At 43.7% G+C, this 23,523-nt stretch overlaps 1 protein-coding gene across 1 annotated transcript in view; it reads right to left on the minus strand.

Annotated features, from left to right (window-relative positions):
* The window catches only part of NUP133 (nucleoporin 133), a 1,584,091-nt gene that overhangs the window by 162,266 nt on the left and 1,398,302 nt on the right, over nucleotides 1-23,523 (minus strand). Inside the window, exon 23 of the mRNA XM_085611954.1 lies at nucleotides 18,143-18,223. Within this exon, the coding sequence (XP_085468080.1) occupies nucleotides 18,143-18,223 (81 nt within the window). The remainder of the gene's footprint in view (nucleotides 1-18,142; nucleotides 18,224-23,523) is intronic.

The following is a 23,523-nucleotide window of genomic DNA, read 5'->3' on the forward strand; positions in this document are numbered from 1 at the left end:
ATAACTATCTGGATGGAGGATTTAGTAGCTGTCTGTTTAAGTGAGTAATTAAAAGTGTCTCACTTAATACATGGATTAGTAACTAAACTATGTGAATGTGTGCAGCACTGTCTCTGTTGTTGTATAACATTCTGCATCAGTTGGTCACTAACTACATGAGTGTGTATATTAGTTATTGATTAGTTGGGTGAGTATTTGTATGGGACACTGAGTTTGTGTGTGATTGGATGGGGTGTGTGTAACTATGCATAGATGAGTGAATGGTTGATTGACTAGGTGTATAGGTTTAAGAGTGCATGTGAAAACAGTTGTTTGGGTGACTGAGGGAATTTGTGTGTTGGTGAGCGAATATATGTTTTAGTTGTACATCTTCAACGAAGTAAAAAATAAAAGGCATTGTATGTGAGAGTTGGTTATATAAATAAGTATGTGTAAGAGTCAGTGATTGTGAGAGTAACTATATGAATGAGTGTATAATTGTAATGGTTATTTTTTAACATATTAACTATGAGTTACTATGTGTTTGAATAAATGAGGTGTTGTTGGATATTTTTGTAAGTGAGTAAATGTAAGTGTGATTAATTTTTTTCTTGAGTGAGTAGGATGACTGCATAACCGACTAAGATGACTGCTAATGAGTCAATGTCTATATATGTGTATAAGTGCATTTGATAGTGTTTTATTAATTAGTGACTGCATGTATAAATTACTCTGTTGTTGAATGGGTAGTTGTGTGTGTAGACTTAGGAATCAGTGAGTGGGTATGTAGTAACTGGTATTGGTGTGTCAATGGTTTAAAATATGGTACTCTGTATTTTACAGTGAGTGATGAAAGTTTATACTAGTGTATGATGAGGTGTATCAGATTGTCACGTGGATAATGTCATCAGTGATGTCATTTGAGATGTCATCAGTGATGTCATCAGTGATGTCACTGACCATGTCATGAATGATGCAATATGTGACATCATCTGCAGTGCATTGCGGGCGAGTTATAGTTAGCAGAACTAACTATAACGCAGGAATTTCCATGGTTTTGTACGAGTGAAATTGCCATCTAACTATAACACCCCTGAAACCTATGTTTTTTTCTGTTAATTTCTAAGGTTTTCTAAATGCTAATTTCTATCTATAACGTCTCTGAAACCTATGGTTTTTACAGTGAATTTCAAAGCTTTTTTAAATGCTAATTTCCATCTATAACGTCTCTGAAACCTATGGTTTTTACAGTGAATTTCAAAGGTTTTTTAAATGCTAATTTTTAAGTGTGATAGTAGTTATACCTATTTTTTTGTACTGATTTTCTACAGTTTTTTAACTGTTCATTTATAAATATGTTATTCATTAAATAACATATATTTTTCTGAAAATTCCCAAAAAACCCCCAAAATTATTTTAATATATCTATATTATTTTCTTTAAAAAAAGGTTTTTCCAAATATTTTTCGGAGTCGCGCACTCAAAGCGTACACATCACGGTGGGTGCGCAGATTCTAGCCGCTATTTTAGAAAAGTCGTGAAGGATCCGCGTACGGTGTGCGACGGCTGCGTGTTTTTCAGTTACATCATATACATTTAAGATTACCAGTCCGCGACTCCTGCTCCCGTGCAGTCGCGACACATGCGCATTACGGTACGAGATGCTTGCGCAGTGGCGAGTCCCGCGTGATGTCATATACGTACTGGGGAGCGCTGGGTGCGCAACTCCCGCAAAAAAATGTTATGTTCCAAAATGATATGTATGTGTCTTTAATATACATATTAGAGCAAGAAATTATCTAAGATCGTCATAAAAATAACATATTTGTACTTATAATAAACTTATATTATTTTTAAATCTATTTTTGCGAAGTCGGGTACGTGCATCGTGAGTGCAGAGAACCAGGTCAGCAGAGGTGCTGTAGAGCCAGAGAAACCAGGTCAGCAGAGCTGTTGTACAGCCAGAGAACCAGGTCAGCAGAGCTGCTCTAGAGCCTAAGAAGCAGATCAGCAGAGCTGCTCTAGAGCCAGAGAACCAGGTCAGCAGAGCTGCTCTAGAGCCAGAGAACCAGGTCAGCAGAGCTGCTCTAGAGCCAGAGACCCAGGTCAGCAGAGCTGCTGTAGAGCTGGAGAAACCAGGTCAGCAGAGCTGCTTTAGAGGGAGAGACCCAGGTCAGCAGAACTGCTTTAGAGCCAGAGAACCAGGTCAGCAGAGCTGCTCTAGAGCCAGAGAACCAGAGCTGCTTTAGAGCCATAGAACCAGGTCAGCAGAGCTGCTTTAGAGCCATAGAACCAGGTCAGCAGAGCTGCTTTAGAGCCAGAGAACCAGGTCAGCAGAGCTGCTCTAGAGGCAGAGAACCAGGTCAGCAGAGCTGCTCTAGAGCCATAGAACCAGGTCAGCAGAGCTGCTTTAGAGCCAGAGAACCAGGTCAGCAGAGCTGCTCTAGAAGCAGAGAACCAGGTCAACAGAGCTGCTCTAGAGCCAGAGAACCGGGTCAGCAGAGCTGCTCTAGAGGCAGAGAACCAGGTCAGCAGAGCTGCTCTAAAGCCAGAGAACCAGGTCAGCAGAGCTGATTTAGTGGGAGAGAACCAGGTCAGTAGAGCTGCTTTAGAGCCAGAGAACCAGGTCAGCAGAACTGCTCTAGAGCCAGAGAAACCAGGTCAGCAGAGCTGCTCTAGAGCCAGAGAACCAAGTCAGCAGAGCTGCTCCAGAGCCATAAAACCAGGTCAACAGAGCTGCTTTAGAGCCAGAGAACCAGGTCAGCAGAGCTGCTCTAGAGCCTAAGAACCAGGTCAGCAGAGCTGCTCTAGAGCCAGAGAACCAGGTCAGTAGAGCCGCTGTAGAGCCAGAGAAACCAGGTCAGTAGAGCTGCTTTGGAGGGAGAGAACCAGGTCAGCAGAGCTGCTCCAGAGGGAGAGTACCAGATCAGCAGAGCTGCTCTAGAGCCAGAGAACCATGTCAGCAGAACTGCTTTAGAGCCATAGAACCGGGTCAGCAGAGCTGCTTTAGAGCCAGAGAACCGGGTCAGCAGAGCTGTTGTAGAGCCAGAGAACCAGGTCAGCAGAGCTGCTCTAGAGCCTAAGAAGCAGGTCAGCAGAGCTGCTCAAGAGCCAGAGAACCAGGTCAGCAGAGCTGCTCTAGAGCCAGAGACCCAGGTCAGCAGAGCTGCTGTAGAGCTGGAGAAACCAGGTCAGCAGAGCTGCTGTAGAGCTGGAGAAACCAGGTCAGCAGAGCTGCTTTAGAGGGAGAGAACCAGGTCAGCAGAACTGCTTTAGAGCCAGAGAACCAGGTCAGCAGAGCTGCTCTAGAGCCAGAGAACCAGGAAGAAGAGCTGCTTTAGATCCATAGAACCAGGTCAGCAGAGCTGCTTTAGAGCCAGAGAACCAGGTCAGCAGAGCTGCTCTAGAGGCAGAGAACCAGGTCAGCAGAGCTGCTCTAGAGCCAGAGAACCGGGTCAGCAGAGCTGCTCTAGAGGCAGAGAACCAGGTCAGCAGAGCTGCTCTAGAGCCAGAGAACCAGGTCAGCAGAGCTGATTTAGAGGGAGAGAATGTGGTACTTTGAAATTTGGGACCGCGTAGGAGGCAGGGCCCTACCCCTGTCTATTCCGGTATTAGCGAACCGCAAATGGCCAATACCATATGTACAAGTACTTTGCATAACATTTCATTGATAAATATACTATGTATACGATGTTATGCATTGGCTCCGTGGGTTCCATCTTGGAGCGGTGGCCATCTTATAGTTGCCCTCACATAGGCTACACTTTAAGAACAAATACAGGCCTCTAGAACACATGCGCCTTCCTTTGACTTCTCTGTGACCTGTGCGAATTGGCTCCACCGCCCCAGGTCAGTCCGGTCCCACGAGCTGCCCGTCCTACGGCCACCTGTGATTAGCATCAGGGTTTGACACACCATAAAGCCTTTTCATCCCACACAAGCCTCCGGCTAATCTCTTTCACACCTGACTGTTCCTGCTTTATGGCCTGTTTTGCAAACAGGAGCTGCCCGTGTTTATTGGGGTCTGCTGATATCTGATGAGGGATCTGAGCCTCGCTGGGTAAATAATTGCGGGCTGGCTGAACTGAAATGTGGGATTGTAATCATGACTCTGCTTGTTCTTTGAAGTAAAATATGTGAATGACCAACTGCAAGAGAAGGGCGGTGTTGCCCAGAGCGTAATATTCTGTATAAAAGAGAAGACTGGTTTTTGTTCTGCAGACTGCCTCATTCAGTTGCTAAGGCTTCTGTGTGACGTAGTCTCACTCATTTGAGTTTAATAAAGATGTATTTTCATATTTCAGCTTCTTTGCCAAGTTCTTTGTTATATTACCATGAGAGTGGAATTTTCAAATACCACAACAGGAAGTACTCGAAGTCATAGGGTGCTACCCCTGACACTTCTGGGGTCTCAAAAATCAGAGTACTTCAAGAACCAGGTCAGCAGAGCTGATTTAGAGGGAGAGAACCAGGTCAGCAGAGCTGCTTTAGAGCCAGAGAACCAGGTCAGCAGAGCTGCTCTAGAGCCAGAGAACCAGGTCAGCATAGCTGCTCTAGATGGTGAGAACCAGGTCAGCAGAGCTGCTGTAGAGCCAGAGAAACCAGGTCAGCAGAGCTGCTGTAGAGCCAGAGAACCAGGTCAGCAGAGCTGCTGTAGAGCCATAGAACCAGGTCAGCAGAGCCGCTTTAGAGCCAGAGAACCAGGTCAGCAGAGCTGCTCTAGAGCCAGAGAACCAGGAAGCAGAGCTGCTTTAGAGCGATAGAACCAGGTCAGCAGAGCCGCTTTAGAGCCAGAGAACCAGGTCAGCAGAGCTGCTCTAGAGGCAGAGAACCAGGTCAGCAGAGCTGCTCTAGAGCCAGAGAACCGGGTCAGTAGAGCTGCTCTAGAGCCAGAGAACCGGGTCAGCAGAGCTGCTCTAGAGCCAGAGAACCAGGTCAGCAGAGCTGTTTTAGAGGGAGAGAACCAGGTCAGCAGAGCTGATTTAGCGGGAGAGAACCAGGTCAGCAGAGCTGCTTTAGAGCCAGAGAACCAGGTCAGCAGAGCTGCTCTAGAGCCAGAGAAACCAGGTCAGCAGAGCTGCTCTAGAGCCAGAGAACCAAGTCAGCAGAGCTGTTCTAGAGCCATAAAACCAGGTCAACAGAGCTGCTTTAGAGCCAGAGAACCAGGTCAGCAGAGCTGCTCTAGAGCCTAAGAACCAGGTCAGCAGAGCTGCTCTAGAGCCAGAGAACCAGGTCAGCAGAGCCGCTGTAGAGCCAGAGAAACCAGGTCAGTAGAGCTGCTTTGGAGGGAGAGAACCAGGTCAGCAGAGCTGCTCCAGAGGGAGAGTACCCCTTGAAGTTTGAAGCTAGATTAGTGAGCTATAAGATGCCTGATCTTAGCAAATTTGGAAATGTAGCTTTGGAACTTTGGTGTATAGGTTTGAATATGCGAATTGCAATTTGTGTAGGCAGGTAATGAGGAGATATTTCTCCATTTGGTTTCCGCAGTGTTTTTGGCATGCCTGTTTGTAAGCTCACATAAAAAAAATGTGTTGCTTTTTTGGAAGGTACCATAGTTAAAATCGGTTAGATTTGAAAACATATTTCTTCCTTGGTGATTTTGTATCCCCAGGGAATTAAAATATGACATAATACAAAACAAGGATCCTTTGTTCTGCGCAGTTTTATGAATGAAGATATGCAGAACGATTTTGTTTGGTGTTCTGCTAGCCCAAGCTAGTGAATTGAGCGTATTCACTACTTCTTGGAGATACATCAGTCTGTTGGGCTGTTTATGCAGCCTTTTGGAACACTATTGAGAAGCGTTTCTTGTAAATATGACTTACAACTAGTATTTGCAAATGGTTTGGTTCAAGTATAGTCTGTGAGCTGTTCTTTCTTTCTGTCATGCGTATTGATTTGTAAGTCAACTGTGTGTTTAAATGTCTATGTGGTTTTCTCATTAGTGCAACTTCTGTAAGTAAATTGCGACGGCGCTATTTATGAAAAATGGCTAAAGCACGCTGTATTGTCTGTTTGACCCCCTTTCCGTTTATGTCTGAAATGAGCTCAATATGTGTTTGTGGGTCTTTTGATGTTTTCAGTCTGTTAAGTAAAATGTTGGTTAATTAATATCAAGTAGAAACTTAGGAAAAAATGCAGAAATGAACGGTGTGATGTGCTAAAATAGCTATATGTTGCTCTTTAATTTATAGAATGAGCAATTGTGCACATAAACAAAATTGCCGTTAAATGCTTAAAGGATATAATTAGAAACACATTCAATAGATATAAATAAGGCCCCAAAAACGAAATTATCTATTTTTGCAAAAGTAACTAAATTTACAGCATTTTCCTTAGATGCATTGTATTAGATGTTCACAGGCAAACTTTTCAGCTGCAGTATATTTGAGAGAATGTTCATCCAGCCAGCACCTTCCCAGTTAAACACGGGTGGAATTTTGCATAACCGTCCTTTTAAATGAAAGTGGCGCAAAAATGTGACGCGTTTCAAATTGGGCTTATGCGCTTAGGCTTGTGAATTAAATGTGTCCAAAATGATAGGCAAGGGATGCAGCTTGTTTTTTTATACATGGAATTACCACAAAAACGAATAATTAGGATTTTTTTTTTTAAAGAAAATTATTAATCATGGAAAAATTATTTTAAAAAAATAAGTGCTTTTCAAAATCGTTTTTTGATATTTATAAAGTTTAATACTCATACTATGACCTCCTAGCATTAAAATTTGATTTGAGTTGTGTTGCATCACTAAAATGGCAAGCATTCGTGTGTACAATTTTCCCTTGGCGCAGGCGCAAACAAGCTCATTTTTATAAAGTATAAGTTATTATTTCCAATGCCTGACTCATGGGTTATGTAATGGACATTCTGGTAATGCATATTATGCAAGAAAATTGTAGGATACTCATTTTTTAATGCCTAAAATATCAAAGACGAATTTGGGTAAAAGCGCTGTTTAAACTGCATTTTCTTTCATTCAGAGTACTTTTTAAAGTGTCTCAGGCTTCAGTAAATACATACATTTAGGTTTGATATATATTTACAGGTTGTGCCTTCTTATGATTCAATGAGTTAATATGCCAGTACAACAGCTTGTTTTAATATCAGGGTTGAAGGTTCTAACTTCAGCTGGGCCTACTGAGAAGTTCATTAATTTAAAGTTGATGAAATGTGTACCATTGCATAGGATTGCAACAAGCATTTATTCTAAAAACTGATATGTGTGTTATTAAGTTTTGTGAATTATTCACAGTACATGTAGTTTAATAATCTGGGAATAGGGATAATTTTTTTCGCGCCTAAAAAGGAGAAATTATTTTTCAAAATAGAGTGAATTATTGCAAGTTAGGAGGAATTAGGAAGGCCTTCTGGCTTTGACAAATTCAGAGTGGCAGAAGCTGGGGGCTGGGAGAGCTGCAGAGGCTGGCTCGGTCACGCTGCTGAGATGCTATCTTTAGTGTAAACAATGGAGTAGGCTGCCACGTTGACATTTATGACCTTTTAAATTAGGGCCTTGATATGGAGTGTCATGTAACGATTTTTACTTTCAGAAAGGTAAAACTACGGTGGCTTGATGTTGCAAGGACTGACAAGAGGGTAACAGTTGAGTAATGGAAATTTATTTTTGTGTATTTGGTCCTATCATGAATTGTTCTTGCTGGTCCTGTACGTTAGAAGAGAAACAGTAAAGTTATATTTGACAGCAGATTTCCATTGCCTGGTGATCTGCTGTCAAAAGGAGGGTAAGGATTTTAAACCTGACAAATTAAACAGGCCCAAATATTGGGTTTTGGGCTGCAGTTTTACAGTGCATAAAGTACATGACATGGTGTTTGTGTGTCACCGCTTACTCACATATGCTATTGAAATTTGTCTATGCTTTTTGTGCTTGATATACAGCAAGTATATCTGATGGCTTGACGTTTTGTGCGGTTTTTTTTGTTGCATGTTTTCGTTGTTTTTGTTGCTGCTTTTGATACTATTACAAGTTTACCTGTGTTGTGAGGGGATGGTCATGACGATGCCCATCGCTACGCAACAGTTGGTTGAACTTGTTCTGGCTACTAAATTCCACAGCTAATGATATTTCATGCTGTGAACATGAGAGACAACACTTTACCAGTGCATGTCTATTTGGCTATAATTGTATTAAAGGGAAATAAAAGAGATATACAGGATCAAAGTGTGTCACCTGTAGTTAGTCACGTTACTGCCCCTTCCCTTAAAGGAACAGGCAGCCTTACATTTATGTATCCTTGATTGGACCTAAGGATGAAATTATAGATCTGGGACTCAAGGTGGCCTAATTTCTATATTACATTAGTTAATGATGTTCTGTTTCCTAAGTAGCATATGGCTCTTGCTCCTTAAAAGAAAAACCAGGTTTTCATATTTTTCCCTGAAGAAGGAACTGGAACATTACCTAGGGTTACCGTATATGGTGTAGTCGCCAGCGGTAGAGTTAAAATTTGTGTAACTTTGGCCTTTTGTGTATCATCCTTACTCTTGATGTTGTGTCACATGCCTGACTATCATCCAAATAATTTTTGTTCTTCCTATAGATTTTTTTTTTCTTTTGTTGCTTCTCCCCTGACCAATGTCGCATTATGCTTAGTTATTGGGGATTTTAGTTGTGTCCTAGTTCCAATTCCCTTTTCCGTATTCCTTTCACCAGTCAGCCCATTTATTATTGTAGGTGTATTGTTCAGGTACACATTTCCAGACTACAGTGATGTACCAGGGACCCCCATATTATGTATAATTCCCTTTTGTATGACCAGACTGGTTTTCAAGAATTTTCCTTAGGCCTGCTTCAATGTTTTCCAGCCTGACTGTCAGAGTAGCGATAGACTGGTTAACTGACTCAATATTATAGTAAGACAAGTTTTCCATCTCAAAAGGAGATATCTTACGTTCTTTACGAATTTTCAATGTCTATTTTAATGTGGTTTTTACCCTTTTGTTCCTGCTGCTTTAATTTTTGGTGGGATCAGATGTGTTCTAATCATGCAAATATCAGGACCCTCTAGTTCTTGTCTTTTGTTTGCATATTTGACTATTAGCCTGTGTATTGCATATTGCACCTGATGTGAAAGTTTTCTACATGCCCATGATAATCTGTACCATGTGATTTCTCTATTGAGATGTTCTAGATAAGGAATTTAGGAACACCTAGATGTAATCATTGAGGAAAAAAAAATGTGTTTGTCCCATTACACAATACCACCATATGTGAAGACATCCATGTAGATAGAATTCTCGTGTAGTTATCTACCCTTAGATGATGGAGGCTCTCACACGGAAACCCAATTGAAAAGATTAGAGACGCTGTTTTACCTACTGCCGTTATATTTGTATTGCTTTTTGAGAATGACAGTGTATTCTAGACCAAAATTGTCCCATGGCGTGTGGCCACTCCTTTGAAAGACCGCAGGCCACCTGTTTGCAGTCCCCTTGTTATACAATGAACTGTTTAAAGCATCGCACTTGCTTCATCAGAAGGCGTTCAACATCAGAAAAGAAGGAGGAGCTGGTTTTGCCACAGAACCAGAATTTCAGTGCACAAGAGCGCCTGTCATGTGCTGGTAACCTCTGACAGTGTGCAGTCCCTTGAGCCCCTTGGCCTGAGTTTTTGGCCACACACCCCCCTCTTTTTCCTTTGTTCCACGGGAAGTGCAGTGCACCGGCGGATCCAAGATTGACAAAAGGCACTAATTCTAGGGCCCATGAAAGAACAGCCCGAGCGTCCTCTGACACTGAATGATGAGTGTTGGAGCCTGAGAATGGTCCCGGGTCTGCACGAGATGACCTATGCCCTTGATCAATGGAGAGCACACTACCTGTAGTGCCTGCCGCAAAGGAAAGATACTGGCGCACTGCCTTGAGACATTGAGACTCTCGAGTGAGCTGTGGGTGTTTGCCAGGAGGGCACTCCAACTAAGCAGTACTTTTCTCATGTAAGGCTTGAATGAAGAGGCCCATGCAAAAGAAAACAACAGAAGAAGATTTGATGGACAATAGAAGCCTGCCAGAGAGGCTTTTTGAACGGACTCTGGGCATAGGTGGTTTCACAAGAGGTTTCCGTGTGAATGTATAGAGTAGGTGTTAAGGAGACAGATTGTTTTGCTGGCATTGTTTTAAAGTACTATTCTGTTTAGTAAAAACAGAATGAAGTCCATTTTCTGTGGAAAGAGTACCCCCTTTTTTCACCTCAGAGCATTGATGAGGGTCACCACTGTTTCACCTGAAGATACAAAACAAATCACTGAATTGCATAGGAGCCCTAAAAATGTTACTAGATAGTTTTAGGATTTGCTTTATGCTTACGGTTGTGAAAAATTAATATCTCATTTGTAATAGTGGTCACTACTTTCTCCCGTTGTCTATATGTTCTTAATAACGTGTTTTCTAGTATCTTTTTTAAACATGACGTTGTCATTTATGGGTGGGATTGTTTTTCTCTACCTAATTGACTTCTGCACCCGCTTCCCAACCTATGTCTTTTCCCACTACTGTTTCTTTGCACTCTTTTCACCCTTTTCCTGAACATGAGCAGGTTAGAAGACCAGAATTCGTAAGCAATTCTTTTGTACAGCTTCAACATCAACACTAGTTAGTAATGACCATCACTAATTATTGGGTGTGTGATCTTATGCCGCCTACTACAGACAGAGGTATTCCTTATTTTGTCCTGCCATATGTGGCCTTTGTGCTACTACATGTGTAAGGAGACGTGTCCCGTGAGAGTCGCTAAGTAATAGGATAATGCTACAGCAACATCTCCATGACTTCATGTCTGTAGACCTGGACTCGGATTGATATGAGTATAGTTATTGCCTATGTAAGGGCAAAAGGAGGGTCTGTGGTACTTTGAAATTTGGGACCGCGTAGGAGGCAGGGCCCTACCCCTGTCTATTCCGGTATTAGCGAACCGCAAATGGCCAATACGGTATGTACAAGTACTTTGCATAACATTTCATTGATAAATATACTATGTATACGATGTTATGCATTGGCTCCGTGGGTTCCATGTTGGAGCGGTGGCCATCTTATAGTTGCCCTCACATAGGCTACACTTTAAGAACAAATACAGGCCTCTAGAACACATGCGCCTTCCTTTGACTTCTCTGTGACCTGTGCGAATTGACTCCACCGCCCCAGGTCAGTCCGGTCCCACGAGCTGCCCGTCCTACGGCCACCTGTGATTAGCATCAGGGTTTGACACACCATAAAGCCTTTTCATCCCACACAAGCCTCCGGCTAATCTCTTTCACACCTGACTGTTCCTGCTTTATGGCCTGTTTTGCAAACAGGAGCTGCTCGTGTTTATTGGGGTCTGCTGATATCTGATGAGGGATCTGAGCCTCGCTGGGTTAATATTTGCGGGCTGGCTGAACTGAAATGTGGGATTGTAATCATGACTCTGCTTGTTCTTTGAAGTAAAATATGTGAATGACCAACTGCAAGAGAAGGGCGGTGTTGCCCAGAGCGTAATATTCTGTATAAAAGAGAAGACTGGTTTTTGTTCTGCAGACTGCCTCATTCAGTTGCTAAGGCTTCTGTGTGACGTAGTCTCACTCATTTGAGTTTAATAAAGATGTATTTTCATATTTCAGCTTCTTTGCCAAGTTCTTGGTTATATTACCATGAGAGTGGAATTTTCAAATACCACAACAGGAAGTACTCGAAGTCATAGGGTGCTACCCCTGGCACCTCTGGGGTCTCAAAAATCAGAGTACTTCAAGAACCAGGTCAGAAGAGCTGATTTAGAGGGAGAGAACCAGGTCAGCAGAGCTGCTTTAGAGCCAGAGAACCAGGTCAGCAGAGCTGCTCTAGAGCCAGAGAACCAGATCAGCATAGCTGCTCTAGATGCTGAGAACCAGGTCAGCAGAGCTGCTGTAGAGCCAGAGAAACCAGGTCAGCAGAGCTGCTGTAGAGCCAGAGAACCAGGTCAGCAGAGCTGCTGTAGAGCCATAGAACCAGGTCAGCAGAGCTGCTCTAGAGGCAGAGAGCCAGGTTAGCAGAACTGCTTTAGAGCCAGACAACCAGGTCAGCAGAGCTCTTTAGAGGGTGAGAACCAGGTCAGCAGAGCTGCTCTAGAGCCAGAGAACCAGGAAGCAGAGCTGCTTTAGAGCGAGAGAACCAGGTCAGCAGAGCTGCTTTAGAGCCAGAGAACCAGGTCAGCAGAGCTGCTCTAGAGGCAGAGAACCAGGTCAGCAGAGCTGCTCTAGAGCCAGAGAACCGGGTCAGCAGAGCTGCTCTAGAGGCAGAGAACCAGGTCAGCAGAGCTGCTCTAGAGCCAGAAAACCAGGTCAGCAGAGCTGTTTTAGAGGGAGAGAACCAGGTCAGCAGAGCTGATTTAGCGGGAGAGAACCAGGTCAGCAGAGCTGCTTTAGAGCCAGAGAACCAGGTCAGCAGAGCTGCTCTAGAGCCAGAGAAACCAGGCCAGCAGAGCTGCTCTAGAGCCAGAGAACCAAGTCAGCAGAGCTGCTCTAGAGCCATAAAACCAGGTCAACAGAGCTGCTTTAGAGCCAGAGAAGCAGGTCAGCAGAGCTGCTCTAGAGCCTAAGAAGCAGGTCAGCAGAGCTGCTCTAGAGCCAGAGAACCAGGTCAGCAGAGCTGCTTTGGAGGGAGAGAACCAGGTCAGCAGATCTGCTCCAGAGGGAGAGTACCAGATCAGCAGAGCTGCTCTAGAGCTAGAGAACCATGTCAGCAGAACTGCTTTAGAGCCATAGAACCGGGTCAGCAGAGCTGCTCTAGAAGCAGAGAACCAGGTCAACAGAGCTGCTTTAGAGCCAGAGAACCAGGTCAACAGAGCTGCTTTAGAGCCAGAGAACCAGGTCAGCAGAGCTGCTCTAGAGCCTAAGAACCAGGTCAGCAGAGCTGCTCTAGAGCCAGAGAACCAGGTCAGCAGAGCTGCTCTAGAGCCAGAGAACCAGGTCAGTAGAGCCGCTGTAGAGCCAGAGAAACAAGGTCAGTAGAGCTGCTTTGGAGGGAGAGAACCAGGTCAGCAGAGCTGCTCCAGAGGGAGAGTACCAGATCAGCAGAGCTGCTCTAGAGCCAGAGAACCATGTCAGCAGAACTGCTTTAGAGCCATAGAACCGGGTCAGCAGAGCTGCTTTAGAGCCAGAGAACCGGGTCAGCAGAGCTGTTGTAGAGCCAGAGAACCAGATCAGCAGAGCTGCTCTGTAGCCTAAGAACTAGGTCAGCAGAGCTGCTTTAGAGCCAGAGAACCAGGTCAGCAGACCTGCTTTAGAGGGAGAGAACAAGGTCAGTACAGTAGAGCTGCTTTAGAGTCAGAGAACCAGGTCAGCAGAGCTGCTCTAGCTGACACTGACTGACTGACACTGGCACGGACTGACACTGATTGACTGACACTGATTGACTGACACTGATTGACTGACACTGATTGACTGACACTGATTGACTGACACTGATTGACTGACACTGACTGACTGACACTGACTGACTGACACTGACTGACTGACACTGACTGACTGACACTGACTGACTGACACTGACTGACTGACACTGACTGACTGACACTGACTGACTACTCTCTACTACTCACTCTCTACTACTCAATCTACTACTCCCTACTACTCACTCTCTACTATTCGCTCTCTACTACTCTCTACACTTCTTACTCTACTACTCACTCTACTACGCTCTATTACTCTTTACCACTCACTCTCTACTACTCTACTACACTCTCTACTACTCTCTACTACACTCTCTACTAATCTCTCTCTACTACTCACTCTCTACCACTCTATACTACTCACTCTCCACTCTCTACCTCACTCTACTTCTCTCTCTACTACTCTCTACCTCTACGCACACGTATATATATATATATATATATATATATATATATATATATATATATATATATATATATTCACTGAAAAAACCATAGGTTTCACACACGTTATAGTTAGGAATTAGCATTTAAAAAACCTTGCAAATTCACTGAAAAAACCATAGGTTTCACACATGTTATAGTTAGCGGAAATTTTACTGATAAAAAACCAGTGAAATTCCCCCGTTATAGTTAGTGCTGGCAACTATAACTCACGCGACCGCAATCCTCTGCTGATGCTAATACTGTATTTAGACACTTATTTGCCCATGTCGTCTTCCATACATTTTTAGCTATACATATATTACAAATATTTTTTTTTATAAAGACACATATGTCATCAGCAGAAGATTGCGGTCGCGTGAGTTATAGTTGCCAGCACTAACTATAACGGGGGAATTTCACTGGTTTTTTATCAGTAAAATTTCCGCTAACTATAACATGTGTGAAACCTATGGTTTTTTCAGTGAATTTGCAAGGTTTTTTAAATGCTAATTCCTAACTATAACGTGTGTGAAACCTATGGTTTTTTCAGTGAATTTGTACGGTTTTTTAAATGCTAAGTTACTTTACGCCATTCGAGGCGTGCGCGCCCACTTAACGCAGTTCGTTCCGTGCACGGTTTTTATCAACTTTAATAAGCCCTGTACATTTGGTGGCCTTCGGCCACCAAAAGCACAGGGGGTGGGGTCAATGTGGATAGTGTTTTTTTTATTTCGATTTTATAATTTCATGTTGCCAACATTTTTTTTTTTTTACCTATTAATAAGCCCTGTACATTTGGTGGCCTTCGGCCACCAAAAGCACAGGGGGTGGGGTAAGTGTGGATAGTGTTTTTTTTATTTTTATTTTTTTACCGTACGCTTACGGTAAGCGTACGGTAAGCGTACCCCGCGAAATTGCCGAAAAAAAAATAAAACCGTTTTTGCTCTTGGGGGATGTTTGTGGACTCCCTCAACATGACTATGTGGGAGGGAGTTGTCAAAACAGCCCCGTAACATGTTTTTGGCCATCATGTTTGATAAACAACACTCAGTGCGAGAGACAAAATGGCGGACGCCGCTTCCTGGTTTCGGCCGATTCGAATGTTTACTAAGATCTAAGAGCCAATCAGAATCGCGCTCGCGCACGCCACCGTACGCTTACCGTAAGCGTACGGTAAGCGTACCGTAAGCGGGCTCAGATATATATATTGATTTAAAGGCTATTTTCTCAGAATCTACTGAACAGATTTACACCAAACCTACAAAAGGCACTTCCTTGACCTAGGGACTACCTCTCTGCCAAATTTTGAGTAATTCTGTTCAGCCGTTCGGGCTGTAGCTCGTTCTAAAGGTCCTATGGAAAAATGCATGGGAAAAACGCGTTTTGGGACCCCCCTTTTATCTCAGCCCCCACTTGACGGATCCCCCCGAGACTTTCAGGGTAGGAGCGGAGCGTAGCGCCCCACCTATTTTGAGAAATTCGCGAGGATTCGTCGACCGGCGCCAAAGTTATTCAAAATAGAATGTTGAGGTTTTCCTATGGAAACGTGGTCCTAACTATAACTACCTACTGGCGACCGCCAGTAGGTTATATATATATATATATATATATATATATATATATATATATATATATATATATATACGAATAAGCAAAGTGTCCTTGCGGGGGGAGCGCTTCAAGCTGGTGCCGGCCGTGAGGTAGGACGACCTCACAAGTATTTTCAAAAGCAAAAGGAAAGCCGCACTCTTTCTGGATCTTGGTTTAGTAAGTTTTAATGACCATCTCTATTACAAACGCGTTTCGAACTCCACTGGTTCCTGATCACGGTATTAACAAGAGTCCATCATTTGTTTCTACATTTATACCCACTGATCCGTCCTGCTCGCAATGAAGCATTCTGGGAGTTGTGGTTTCAAAGCACAACTGTACATATATTTTTCATGCTTGTTTCCCAAAAACATACTTGTATATTTACATTTTAAAGTATATTGTGAATTGGCACGGAAAGTCCGTAGTCCATGACTGACAGTTTCAGTTATTGGTACATGTAACCAATTACGCATGTGAACGGCAGAGTGCCGAGGATGGTAATTAATGTCAAACAGTTGTTCGTCAACCAGTTTGTCTTGATGAGATCATGCTGCTTAGTGCCTTTTGTTTGACAGGTTGATCTGTGTTTTATTGCGGGCTGAGTGCCCCTGTTATTCTGTTTTACCATACCTATAATAAGTAAGAAAGGTGGGAACAGCTATGAAAACAAAGAAAAAAGAATTTTTTCATTAATACATTTTGAATTGTCTGCTGGTTGCTCTATATATATATATATATTCTGCATATCTATATAAGTACAAATATAAATGCATGCATACATATACATATATGCATACATATGCATGTTATGTACATGAAAATTTGAAAAACACTAATAAAAGCAAAGCTAAAAAGCCACCTAATTACAGACAGAATTGCTTTAACTCAAACGAGGGCGCGACCTATTGCATTTTCAATGCTCGTTTACTTTGGTTCCATCAAGAAGGCATTCAGATGTGTCACACATTTGCCATAAATTCTGAATGTTAGCACTCACGTTGCTCATTAGATCACTGTAGTCAAGCTACTGCTCACCAGGGAAGTCTGCTGCTGGTATCCAAAGTGCATGTTTCAGTCTGCATGTCAGAATCTTTTAATGAAATAGAATCATCATTTCTATGGCAAAATGAACCCCCTCATTTTGTTCCTTTGCAAATTAAATGTTTTAAGTGTTACCACTTTATTCCAATCAAGATGGCTTCAGGTGTGCCATACTTTTGTATTAAGTAAGACTGTTAGCGCTCTAGTTGTTCTTTAGAACACTCTGCGAAGCTGCAGTAGAACACAAAGGAATCAACTGACAGTCTCTGACCTCGTTGGATGTACATGTTTTACTGAGAATGTCAGACTTCAATCTCACATGACGGAGAAAGATAATGTGAATTTACAGGAAATATGCTCTCAGGTTAGCTTATAGATCACCTTCCTCTGTGGGAAAAGCATGAGAAAATATTTTTCTCTCAAACATGATTCATGATATCCCAGCAGAAGGCTTTTTCACATGGTAAAATCACCTTGGAACATACCACAATTCCTAAATTGAGTATGGTACCATCAACAAATGATTTATAATGTAACTAAAGTCTTAAAACCTTCTATTAACTGCAATGCTTTTTAATGAGGTGCTATCATGTATATTGGTCCCAAGATGGCTGCCAACACTTCTTGGATGAAGTGCTGACAGCCAATCAGATCTCACGATGAGATGTGTGGTTAGGCTCCGCCCTGATATATATGTGATTTTGATTTTCTCAGGAACTACTAAACAGATTGACACCATTTAAGCAAAGGGCACGAGTCTGAACTGAGGACTACCTCTTTGCCAAATTTGGTGTAATTCCGTTCAGCAGTTCGGGCTGTAGCTGCGGCTAAAGGTCCTATGGGAAATTGCATGGGGAAAACACGTTTTGGGACCCTCCCTTTTTTCTCGGCCCCCGCTACACGAATCAGCCCGAGACTTTCAGGAGCTGGTGAAAAGTTTTGAAAATTTCGCGAAGATTTGTCAATAGGCGCCAAAGTTATTGGGAATAGAATGTTGCGGATTTCCTATGGAAAATAGGTCCCGACTATAACTACCTACTGGCGACCGCCAGTAGGTAATATATATACATCTCCAACCATGGAGTGCATCTTATGGATCACAGTAACCATCCTAAAATATGCATCATCCTCCCTTCCTTCACAATTTTCTGAGGTTTCTCACTCGCCCAGGGGAACAACCCTGGTAGGTGCCTCGGTCCCTTCCTTCGTGGATTGTGGCCAGAGCTGTACCTTAGCACAAACAGTCCTTCACCAATGTGTGGGCTGATCTCCTGCATGTTCTCGAGCTATGCCTGTGATGCTGAACAGTGAATATCTGCTGGAGTAGTTCTTGGCAGTCCACATGACCGACACAGAACCAGGAGTAGTGAGAGCTGTGAAAGTAGTGTAGAAAATGAGAACTCGCAGGGCTGCTGGAATTTCTCCCCCTGAAAAGTAACTACCACCATGACATTCCTAGTGGCGATTTTTACCAACACACCCCTTACACTGGGTTTCGTGTTTATATTCCTACTCAAATTCCTTTGAGATTTCCCTGCATTGTTGCACTTTTGACAAAATTCTGTTGCCTCCTTGAAATACATTTATTAAAGGATTTTATCAAAACCATAAACACAAATTTTAACAGATACAATTTTGAAGAGACTATGTTAATTGAAAAAGGGGATTCTCATCTCTTACCCCGTTGATATATTCCAGCAGATCAAGCGCTTTCTTGAAGTCATACTCATTAGCTCTTCTGTTATCTTCACTAATGTACAGCTGTGGTGGGAGAGTACAAGGATCGTTTTTTTTTATTGATGCATGCAATTGACAAACATTCTCCTAAAGAAGATTTAAGTCCAACAACTACTATCAGTTTCACAGCATCATACACTGAATGGCTTAACCCAAAGAATTCTGCGAAATAAACAGGTGCCTGCTACAAAATCCATTTTGAACTAAAGTAATTCTATTTCAGAAAAAATAACTGCTCAGGCTTCAAATATTTAACCCCTTATATCAAATAAATTGACTGGCATTTGTAACACAAAATCTATAGTAAATGTACTTGTGGCCATTTCACAACACATTTATGAACAAATAAACAATTCCAATTTGCCTAGGCCACGCAGAGTAGGCGCTTCAGTGAGCAGCACAGATTTGTGAAAGTCCCTAAAAGAAAATAAAGTGGATAGGGAACAGAAGATTTCATGTGGAAATTCATGGCCTGGAAATACGTGCCTCTTCAATTTACAAAAGGGCTGCCACTCCCCTTTTTCTGAGAAAGACCTCAAAGAACACGCTCTTTTGTCCACTAGTCAATGGGATATCGAGGGTACAACAGAAATAGAACAGGTTACATATACATAACTATCAGTTTCTAGGTGGTAGTGCAGGAGATTCACATGCTTCAAGGTGACTAGGGATCCTTCACTGATAACTTCAATGCCCTAAGACAAATACTTAATCTCAGATTGTTTATCTTCCCCTAAAGGGTGAGTGAAAGACATTGCAGAAAAGTGTAGGACAGTAAATGTCTACAGATGCAGTGAAAATTAATCAGTAATGAATATAGAACATCTGAGACATAAGCTTGCATCCGGGGATGTGGAAGGGTGCAAGTGAATCTACACTACTCTAAGCAGGTAGATACAAGTAAGTAACATTTTCCATTTGTAGCAAAAGTAGCGTTAGGTCATGTGTTCTGCACAGACTGCAAAGCAGTGTTCTCTTCCCTAAAGTGGTGGCTTGTGAGCCGATGTTTGGAACAATAAATTAGGTACTATTTTCCTGACTTGCACCTCTTGGCAGGCGTGAATGTCTACACAGTAAGGCTTTGTGAAAGTGTGTGGTGTAGAGCATGTAGCTGCTTTACAGATGTCTGCAAGCTATATGTTTTTAACGATGGCCATAGCTTGCATTTTATTCTTGCGAGAGAGATGTGCTATATGCACAGTGTGAAGAGTATGTTTCACTTTCGCATAACATACCTGAATGCACTTCAGTATCCATCTTGTAAGTCCCAACTTGGAGGATGGATTTCCCAAGGGGGTGGGGGTGGGTTGTAAATGCAGCGAATAGTTGTATTGCAAATGGATTGTGTAAGGTCAATGTAACACATTACTGTTTTTCAGATCTAAAATGTGCAATGCACTTTCTGAAACTGACTGAGATTGGTAAATCAGTCATCTTATTGATATGGAACGGGAAGACATTGTTTGGTAGAAAAATGCAGGCTTGTCCTCCTGACAAATGTTAATGTAAATGTGTAAATGTAAATGTACAGATATTTATATAGCGCAAATCACCAACCGGTCTCTAAGCGCTTGCTTATGGAACCCGTCCTGGTATTCCCCTGTGAGATAACCCAGCAGGGTATCCACAAGGTGAAAGCCAGGCATCCCGCCGCGAGGGGCCATTGTGGAGATTAAGCAAGCTATTGCCCAGAGTCGCAGAGTGTGAACCCATGAATCGAGTATGCACTGGAGCGAGAATTATCGAGTCCATGGACAATTTATGGATTCAAGACCCAGCCGAGCCGGGAATTGAACCCTGGTCCCGGGCTGACCTCTGATTCCAGGTCTGCCTACCATAATCAGTGAGCCACACTTCTCCACCACAAATCGATCCTTCTGAACCTACATGAAAGTATCCTCAATCGTTAAGGTTTGCTATCTGCAAACCCTACGTAAAGTTGGAAATGCCACTAGAAAGGCCATTTCCATTAGAGATACTGCATTGGACTAGAATGTAAGGGCTAGAAAGGAGGTCTCAAGAATCAAACGATTGGTAGTGCTCTCGGAGTGATAATTCATTTAACCTTTCTATAAACGCTTTAACACTTTAACAACTGGTATCTTAGAGTACGAGTTACTTACCTTCGGTAACATTGTATCTGGTAGAGACATAGTCTAGCAGCAGATTCCTTAAGTTAGAATATCCCCAGGCATCAGACTGGATCCGGAAATGTTTGCGCAGCAGCAACTCTGCGCGCCAGGGGCGGCGCCACCTGGCTCCGCCCTGACGTCGTCCACGCACAAGACGTCAGCGGAGCCATATATGCTCCTCCCGGCGCGCTGATGTCAGTTTTCGTTGGAGAAAGTTTTCCGCGTCAGAACGTAGAGCCATCACCAAAAAACTGTGAGAATTTGGGAACAGTGCGCAAAAATGATGAAAAAATAGAAGAAATTGACAGGTGAGACAGAGCAGTGCTCTGAAGAACCACCTTGCAAGAGTGAAGGCTCAATCAACGGTAAAGGGAGACAAGGATGTGGATAAACAGCCTGGCAGAGGATAGAAAGTCCGCATCCAGACAGTAAAACCGTGAAGGAGAGAAAGTCCGGAACACAAGATTAAGGAGAGGTCACCACAAGATGTCACCAGAAAGACGTCGCAATCCCAAAACAAGACCCATAAATGTACGGAGCCAATAGATCTGAAGTAAAAGGTCGCAGGGGTGGCAAACACCACAAGGCAATGGAGAAGGGGAGAGCGGGATGGTGGAAAAAAGCGTGAATAGTAGTCACACCGTACAATCCAGGCCGAGGGCTGGAAAGAACACAGGAGCTATCAACATACCTCCTAATCTTGAGTGTGTGCGGAATGGAGCAGAGAAACAGAACGAAGCAGTCTGTGTTGGAGTGAGAGAATATCACTTTGCAAAAGGGCAAGCCACCTAAAGGGAGGCGAGTATAGAAAGCCCCAACCTGAAAAGGTCCTTGCAGAACGGGGAAGACTGGTGGGCGTCAAGGAATCTGCGGCTAGACTATGTCTCTACCAGATACATCGTTACCGAAGGTAAGTAACGCGAACATCTGATAGAGACGTCTAGCCGCAGATTCTTTAACTTAGAATAGATACCAAAGCCATACGCATGGAGGAGGTGGGTATGCGACTGAACCCCACCACAAGTTCCTGAGAGAACATAGTCGTCCATAAGGTGAGTAAAACAGCACTGTCAATCTTTGGGACAAACCATAGTGAGGATAGAAATGTAGCGCAGGTAACCATAAATCTCTAAAGAGAGCGAAAAACACTAGGAGGCAAAGGCACCAGAAGCCGTTAAGAACAGCACACAAACCCCTTTGTGCATTCCTGGGTAGAAGGAAGGAAAAAACAGAGCCAGGATGCTCGCGGCAAGGTGAGATGGATATAACTTTGAAAAAGGGTTCGTGGGATCCACAGGACCGGAGGTGGCGACAGAAAGCAAAAGCAATTACCGGTCGACCAAGCAGAACAGTGGAAAAAAGGGCACTGCAGAGCCTGCACCTGCAAAGACACGTGGGGCAGCAGTGGCAAGAGGCTGACCTTTATCAGACAGTGCCAGCATGAAAGAAACATATACTAGGTATGCTGGAGGAAAAAGGGAGGTCATGACTTCGCAAGAAGTGGAGCTGACCCGAGGGTGTGAGAGAGAGAGCTGCCGAAGCAGCGTGTCGCCGGCAGCAAAACCTTGTGACGGGAACCGGTATGACAGACATCGCACACCGGTCAAATATGTACAGCTGCGAAAAGGAGCCCTGTTGAAACCTGCACCAGCAAGATACAAGTGACAGCAGTGGTAGGATGTTAATCCGCGGCCATAAGTTGCCGGTAGTATGAAGGCCCAGACACGCCAGGACTTAGGCGTTATATCACAACTCGTAAAAAGGGCAGATAAAAAGCAGTCAAGCTTTAACGAACAAGAGCGAAGGGCGGAAAGCACCTAAGCCTACCAGAAGATAGCTAAGCATACCATGTGGATACTGGAACCACACGAAGTAAGCAAGGACCTCCGGAAGCAGAGCGTGAGCAGCCCAGAAGTGCACAATAGCAAGACAGCAACGGCCCCAAAAAGGGGCACCAAACAAGCCGGGCACTACATAAGAGCTGGCGGAACAAGCAAACCAGGCCAAGAACCACGGACACCACAGGAATAAAAGAGCATGCATGGATCCGCCTGGTAAGAACACAGAGCAGATATAGAGCAGGAGGAAAAAACGTTAAAACCATGAAAACGTGACCCCACAAGTGCCTAGAGTATGCTGAAATGACACGCAGCCATGTGGAAACTGAGTAGAACAATGTCCAAAGCAGTAAGTAACTCATGCCCCTTTCCCCGAGAGGAACAACAGTCCCCTGCAAGACAGAGTAGGGGGAAAAAACTAGTCACGACAGTGCAAAAAGTGAGGACAACGTAAAGGTCCCGGACCCCAGGAAGCGAGTATTCCAAGGAGAACACGCCCCTTTGAGAGTGCACAGCATGGACCCAAGCAAAAGTGTGGAAACCGCTATACGGAAACAGCAGGGAGTATGGAAACCGCTGCAGAATAAGTGGCCAGAAGGAGGCCATGACCACGCACAGCAGAGAACATCTGCTAATCCACTACCTTGGAGGACAAACCCAGAAGGAGCTGGTTGTCCAAGTTACACCAATAAGCAAGCTGCACAGCGGCAAAAAGGGTGTCAGTTGTGAAAAAACTGTGACAACAAGGTGTCCCGGCAGGCGTGTGAGACAGACACCGCACGGTATGGAACCTATACCAGGTTCCGATGCACCATAGACGGACCAACGTACGAGTTACTTACCTTCGGTAACGATGTATCTGGTAGAGACGTTGTCTAGCCGCAGATTCCTTAACTTAGAATATCCCCAGGCGTCAGACTGGATCCGGAAAAGTCTTTGCAGTAGCACCACTGCGCGCCGGGGGACGGCACCTCACGAGCCCGCCCTGCCGTTGTCCACGTATGTGACGTCAGCGAGGTCATATAAGTTCCTCCCCGCTCGCTGACATCAGTTTTCTTCAGAGAAACTTTTCCGCGGCACAACGCGGAGCCACCAACAACAAGCATTTACAATGCAATGGTCTCGGCATTGTGAAAGTTAGAGCTATTGGCATTGCTCATGACATTGTTGTTTAGCTTTTTGTTATTAAAACATTTAAAGAAACGGCATTGTTATTTACAATGTCAATAGCTTAATCTCTCTCAAATGCGAGACCTATTGCATTTGCACCCACACACAGAGCCACACACACAAACCCACCCACACAATCTTAAAGACTGAGTTACAGTCCTTTGAACCACTTGAGCAATTAGCC

This window comes from Triturus cristatus, chromosome 6 (genome assembly GCF_964204655.1).
Source record: "Triturus cristatus chromosome 6, aTriCri1.1, whole genome shotgun sequence".
NCBI classification, from domain to species: Eukaryota; Metazoa; Chordata; class Amphibia; order Caudata; family Salamandridae; genus Triturus; species Triturus cristatus.